The following is a 6,568-nucleotide window of genomic DNA, read 5'->3' as shown; positions in this document are numbered from 1 at the left end:
TACCACTCATCAAGTGGGTCTAAGAGCATGGCTTGGAATGTTTCCTATGATCCTTGTCCAAGTTCTGATTTATAGAGGATCAATATACCGATCTACCCAGGGCTGCCCTCAAGTTTGTACAGGTCTTGTCCTGCACAAGGTCACCTGGTGGAGGGGTGAGAAGGCTGCAATCCCACCCTGCTCCACTCACTGGCCAAGACGCCCGTCCAGGCTGCATCCCGAGGACGGTGTGCCTTTTCTGATTTGCATTTGGGCCAAGGGAGGCCCTGAGTGGCCCTTGACCTTCCCCCTCCCAGAGATCACAAAGTCTAGTATTCATCTCCTCCCTTACAACACTACGGACGTTTTTTAAGGAAGAGGACATGCCCACGGCAAAGGCAAATTCATTTTGAAGATATGTTTCCTATTCAGTGAGAGAGGAAGGAAAAAAGAGACAGGGAGAGAGAGAAAGGAAAAGGATCAAAAGAAGAATGGAGACAAGGCTGCCCTTCTGCCTAGTAAATGGTGGATTCATTGTCCGTCCCTGGACACAGCTGCAAAAGGGTAGAAATCAATTTTTTTCTATTACTCCACGGTGAGAAAGGAAAACCTATTTGTAAATTGAATTAAACCCAATAATAGCATGTCTGTGTACATGCTATTATTATTAAAATTAGCCACACATACAACTATATAATCCCACGATGTAACTAGAAATCAACACTCTCCCATTTCAAAGCTTAGTAGAGACATCTTTCTTCTTTTTTAAAGAAACACCATGGCTAAATGTCACTAAGCTCTCCGGCATGCCAATACATCGACACCTCAGTAATGACTCTGGAAGGGAAGGAACTCCAAAGCCCCATCTGGGAAGAACGTGCTTCCAAATTCTTGACTTTGCTGCTGGTGCACCTCAGTCAGTCAGTAATGATTGGATATGAACTAGAACCTTCTAGAAGACGGTTTCTTCCCAAGTTGCAATCTGTGGTGCTGACTGTGGAATAAATTCCCTGTGTCTGTGTAGGCTAGGTCTTGTTCACAGAAACCCTAATCCATCCACTGGGTATTGAGTATCAGGCTGCTGAAGTGAGGGTCCGGAAAATACATTAGCAGTCTGCCCTCTAGTGGGGCAACACAGTACTTCAGATAACTAGGGATAGAAAAGATTTTTTTTCCTTCTCTTTCAGAGAGCAAAAGAATTCAAGTTTTCCAGATAGTGCAAGGTGAGGCATTTATCCTCAGAAGACAGCTTCCAGAGCTGAATTAAGCAAGGCTCACAATGAGAGGGTCCCCAAGTCAGAGCTAAAGACAGGTAGTGCTGCGGTGGGCGTCCCCACAGAGCCTGCAGGGACAAAGGTTCTTCTCACATCCTTGGACGTCTCCAGCGTCTTCCTTGGGTGATAGCATTCAGTTCCCCACACTCTCATTATAAAAGCAGTACCCACCCTAAGAGCAACCAACCTACCAGAAATGTTAAAAATAACAGGCTTCTTTGTAATTTTTTGGCAAATCATTAACACAGAAGAACCTTTCAAAAGGACCATGTTGAATTTTTTAAAAGGTCAAGATGCACGAGTTTTATAAAAAGACCAAGTCTTTGTGGCTGTCCTTTTTCAGGAGAGAATCTTTGTGATGGTGGCAAATGTTGGTAAGGCAGAAGATGATCTGGAGATCTGTTGTCTGGATTTTGCTTCTATCTTTTAAACACCTTCAGAACTTGGCTTGCTTCAGTTTATCGATATGGTAGCAGAGTTTCAGTGCAGGTCCCAGCTTTAGGCCCAAGTATTTCATGATCATGTCACTCTTCAGCAACAGGAGGGCATTGCCATCAATCTCCTGGTGGAACAGAATCAGAAAAAAGAAAACCCAGAAAGTGGTCAAAGTAATCAAATAGTGGCCACAGTTAGAGTATGGTCAGGGAGTAAAGTAAGGGAATATGGATTTACTTAGATGCATATTCTTTTAGTCCCAAGGCAAGACCTTAAGAAAATAAACGAAAGCCTACAAATACTATGTGCTCCTCTTCCCATATTCTCCCTGGGGTCATATGATACACTGGATCTTTCATATTCCTGCTCTCTCCTGATTGAAGGAATCTAACATAGTCCCAGCCATACTCCCAATATCCCACATACATTTATCTCTTCATCCAATCTAGGGCTAAACAAGCAAGAAGTATTCAATGGACTGAATGTGCCCCCCCTACCCTCTCCCCAAATTCATATGCTGAAATCCTAACCTCCAAGTGGTGGTATTTGGAGGTGAGACTTTGGGAAGTAATTAGGTCATGAGGGTGGAGCCCTCGTGAATGGGGTTAGTGTCCTCATGCAATGGGAAGATGGCAGTCCGAAACCTGGAAGAAGGGTCTCACCAAAAGCAGACCTTGATGGCAACCTGATCTTGGACTTCCAGCATCCAGAACTGAGAAATAAATCACTGTTGTTCCTAAGCCAGCCAGTCCGTGGTACTTTGTTACAGTAGCCTGGACTGACTAAGGCAAAGTATCACCCCATTAGACCCTGAAACTAGTAGTTACCTTTCCATTCCAGGTGCTGGTATAAGGCCCTGACTTCCATCCATCATCCTAATCTCTGGTTTCTTTCCGTGGGACACTCACCTGCCTTTCGCTGATTACCAAATTGCTAACAACACTCTATAAGGGATTTCAGGTGTTTTTTTGGCCCTGTCAATAATACTAGGTGGCATACAACTAAATAATGCACCTGCTTCATCTGAGGGTTTAGCACAAATAATTACTAAGGGAATGCCAATCCTCTGAGGTCCTGATATTGCTCCCATTTGTCTCTGAGAATGGTAACCCTCCAGACTGCATGTTGAACTGCAATGAAGACCCAGTGCAGCCAAAACAATACATACATAAAATAAATAAGTTCAAAAAATAAATAAATACAAATTAAAAAAAAGAACACCTAATGCAGGTGGGAAGGTGGGAGGGACACTGTAAAGGTCATCTATGCTACATGTACAAGAACCCCGAGAGCATACCAACAGGTACCACATTTTTCACTGCTGTAGCCGATCATTCCCCCTGTACTACCACACTGTATCACTCCTTAGTAAGGCTGGGTTTCCTCCTTCACCTATAGTGCTATTTTCAGATTACTAGAGACCAAGGGTAGAGATTTTGGGTGCTCAGGTGGGGAGAAGAGGCACAGTACAGGACTCATAGAGCAGCCCCTCTCATTCCTCTATCCAGCCAGCCACTCAGCCAGCAGTGATGGAGCACCTACCCTGCGTCACTCAGAGCTCATCTGCGGGCCCTCCCAGGGGCCTCACTGCCGAATGTTCTCTCTTTCCCCCACTTCCTAGACTTCCACTGCCTCCTGTCATGCTGGAAGGAAGCCAGAGTCCTCCCACCCAGATCTGTCTAAACATAACCCCTCTGCGGTCCTTGCTACGTCCTAATCCCTGAAACCTGTGAATATGTTAGGTTACCTGGCAAAGGGGAATTAAGGCTGCAGATGGAATTAAGGCTTCTAATCAGCTGCCTTTAAAATAGGAAGCGTATCCTGAATTACTGGGGAGGGAGAAGACAGTGCAATCACAGGGCCCTTCAAAGTGGAAGAAGAAATCAGAAGAAAAAACCAGAGTTGGCAGCCTGGGAAGGACTCAGCTTGATGTTGTTGGCTCTGAGGATGAGGACAGCGAGGTAGGAGCCAAGAATGAGGGCGGATCTCAGTGCTGAAAAGGGAAGGAAATGAGTTCTCCCTAGAGCATCCAGAAAGAATGTCAGCCCCACCGACACCTTGGTCTTAGCCCGGTGAGACCCCTGTCAGACTCCTGACCCACTGAACTGTAAGATAATAAACTTGTGTGGTTTTAAGCTACTACGTTTGTGGTGACAGGTTATAGCAACAGTCGATAACTGAGATAGGAAGCTTGGCAGGTAAAGTACTAATTCTTACCTTTTTTAAAAAAATTACCATCCTTACATATTTTAGAATCTCCTAAATAATTATGTGAATGTGTAGATGGCCTGCTAACCAAAGGTCATCTACGAGCCAGGCGCTGTACTGAACACTTTATGTGCATTTTCTCATTTAATCCTCAAAGCAGCTTAGGAATAGGCACTGTCTGTTGGCATATTGTAGGTGTGCTATAAATGTTTGTTTATGCACAGACGGACGCACAGACAGACGGATGGATGGGCAGGAAAACAGGCACTCCTGATAAAGGCCAAAGTGAGGGAACGGATGGGACAAACAAAACTAGGTGGTTGGTCCGCTCTGAGAACCCTGTGGTTCCGTCTGGCCTCCCTTGAGTGGTGCGCCCGGGCATAGCGCAGAGCCCCCCGCAGCCCCCGACCGCCCCCAGGCCCACCACTGCGCGTACATGCTTCCGGAAGAGCTCCACATGGGGCCCCAGAGCCTGCGGGTCTGCGTCTTTCACGAACCAGACCACATCCTCCACGGACCAGGTAGAGGGGTTCCTGCTCCTTGGCCGCCGGGTGTCCTGCCTGTCCGGAAAAGGGCTTGAGGCTGGAAGGTAGAGCACAGAGAGGGAGGCCATGAGACAGCAGGCCTCGGGCCTTGGCACCTACCTGGTGCCTCCTGTCCCCACCTGGCCCTCGAGTCCAAGGCGGCGGCCCGAGTGACCTTCTGTGACAGAGAAAGGCCAGAAGTGCCTGCTCTTGGCAGGAGCCTGGAGCACCGGAGGCTACTCCTAAGGGCAGCAGCCTCCCCCTCTACACAGAGCTTCTCTGCTCTCCCAGGGAATAGAGCATTGGAAAACAGATCTCCTCCAGCAGGTTGAAATGCTGACCCATGTTAGAGTTTTAAAGACCCCTCCTGATCAGTCCTGTCTCAGTGGGCCCCGGGCCTGCTGTAACCAGGTTCCATGAAGCTCCAAATAGACCTCTGTAGTGCTGTGATGCCAAAACGACTTCAGGTCCTTTCCGCCTCCACTGGTGTCGCCCTGAGATAAGAAGGACGCAGCAGAATGGAGGGGCATTTTGTGCTTGTCCTGGGTCTCTGGTGCCACAGCCCTGAGACAAGAAGGACGCAGCAGAATGGAGGGGCATTTTGTGCTTGTCCTGGGTCTCTGGTGCCACAATCTCAGAAGCCCTGTCTGTGAGAGGTCCATGCCCTGCTCTGCATGTGCAGAAAGAAGACTCACCGCCTACACTGAGCACCTCGCCAACCCTCAGGTCTGTCAGAGCACGCACTCCAACCTCCCACTAGACGAGGGATTCCTTGACAACAGGAGCCTAAGCCTGTGCCTGGTCCACAGCTGGTCCCTGGTCAGTGATTGTGGCATGAGTTGCATTGCTGCATAAATGCTTTTCCCACATGGCAGATTAAAAGGTGCAGGACATATGAAGGAGGAGAGAATAGTGAATCAATATTTAGGCAATATTTAGGGGGTGACTTGTTTTATATGTCCCAAACGAATTCATCCTCTTTCCCTAGAACAAGCATCCCCTCCTATCTCTCATGTTTCTGAAACCTCAGTGATATCTCTACCTCCTGTCCCTTATTTGCTCCCCGCATTTAATTATTCTGAAGCTATTAGAAGGATGTCTCTCACACTGGTCTCCTCTCTTCCATCCCTGCTGCCCCAATCCGGGAACTTCTTACCTGACCCTCTACAAAGGTTTTCTAGCAGATGTCCTCACCTCACGCTTTATTCCTTCTAGAGCAAAAACTGTCATGTCTTCACACTCTCCCTAGTGCCCCTTGTGGATGCCCCTCGCCCGTGCACCAAGTCCGTACTCTAGCACAAGATCAAGGGCTCTCTTTGGTCTCAATAACATCTTTCCTGCCTGGATAGAGAGGAAGAGCTTTGGTGCCAGAGAAACCTAGGGACAAATCCTGGAGCTGCCCGTCGCTAGCTGTAAAATGGCAATGCTCTCCACCTGGAAGGGCAGCTGTGAGGATGCAAGTGGGATTGGGGCTGGCCTTATGGCTGACCTGCATCAGGTGGTCCACAGAGGGAAGGAGGCACCCTGCCTGCCTCCCTGCCCGCCTCCCTGCCTGCCTCCCTGCCCTTCTGCACACTCCCATCTGGGCATACTGGTTCTGACCGAAAGTTCCTCCAGCTTCCAGTCTCCACCTTAGCTAGTGCTTTTGCTTCTCTCTAGAAGGTGTTTACCTTCCCTCCTTTCCAAAGAAGCTCTACCAGCCATCAAAGCCCAGGTAGACCCCTTCACAGGCAGCATTTCCGTGTCCTGCCATCTGGATGTCATCTTCCTCTACCTTTAACTCCCAAATCTTTGTCTGCACTTTTCTTAAAGATGCTTTCCACATCTGCCTTGTATTACCATTATGCATGTGCTTGCCTGTAACCTCCAGTTAGTTTTAATTTCTCGAGAATGATCTTTTGCATCTTCCCCCTTTTCGTCCACGGACATCTACTGAGTGTCTCTTGTGTACCAGGTCCTGGGCAAAGTGTTTGGTGAAAAATGGGATCCTCTCATTACAGAGTTTACAATCATTGACTCTCCACAGCTCCATGCAAATATATTTGTAATATGGGTTCAATGAATGTAAAATGAATCAATATACTTCGCAGAAACAGTATAAGTAACTTACACAAAAGCTTTGTGCGAGTAATCCTTAATCCTATTTTC

The 6,568-nt window shown here is 47.7% G+C and overlaps 1 protein-coding gene across 2 annotated transcripts in view; it reads right to left on the bottom strand.

Moving 5' to 3' along the window:
- Positions 1 to 1,529: 1,529 nt before the first annotated feature.
- The window catches only part of SCML4 (Scm polycomb group protein like 4), a 57,909-nt gene continuing 52,870 nt past the window's right edge, over positions 1,530 to 6,568 (bottom strand). The window contains exons 3-4 of one of the 2 annotated variants that reach the window (XM_065889030.1): positions 4,333 to 4,478; positions 1,530 to 1,815 (exon numbers count right to left, since the gene is read on the bottom strand). In XM_065889030.1, the coding sequence (XP_065745102.1) occupies positions 1,690 to 1,815; positions 4,333 to 4,478 (272 nt within the window). In that variant the 3' untranslated portion in view covers positions 1,530 to 1,689. The remainder of the gene's footprint in view (positions 1,816 to 4,332; positions 4,479 to 6,568) is intronic. The other variant, XM_065889029.1, reaches the window with a different exon arrangement.

The sequence above is a fragment of the Phocoena phocoena genome, chromosome 12, assembly GCF_963924675.1.
Source record: "Phocoena phocoena chromosome 12, mPhoPho1.1, whole genome shotgun sequence".
NCBI lineage: Eukaryota > Metazoa > Chordata > Mammalia > Artiodactyla > Phocoenidae > Phocoena > Phocoena phocoena.
Note: the sequence above shows the minus strand (reverse complement) of the source record. Positions and strands in the feature narration are given on the sequence as shown.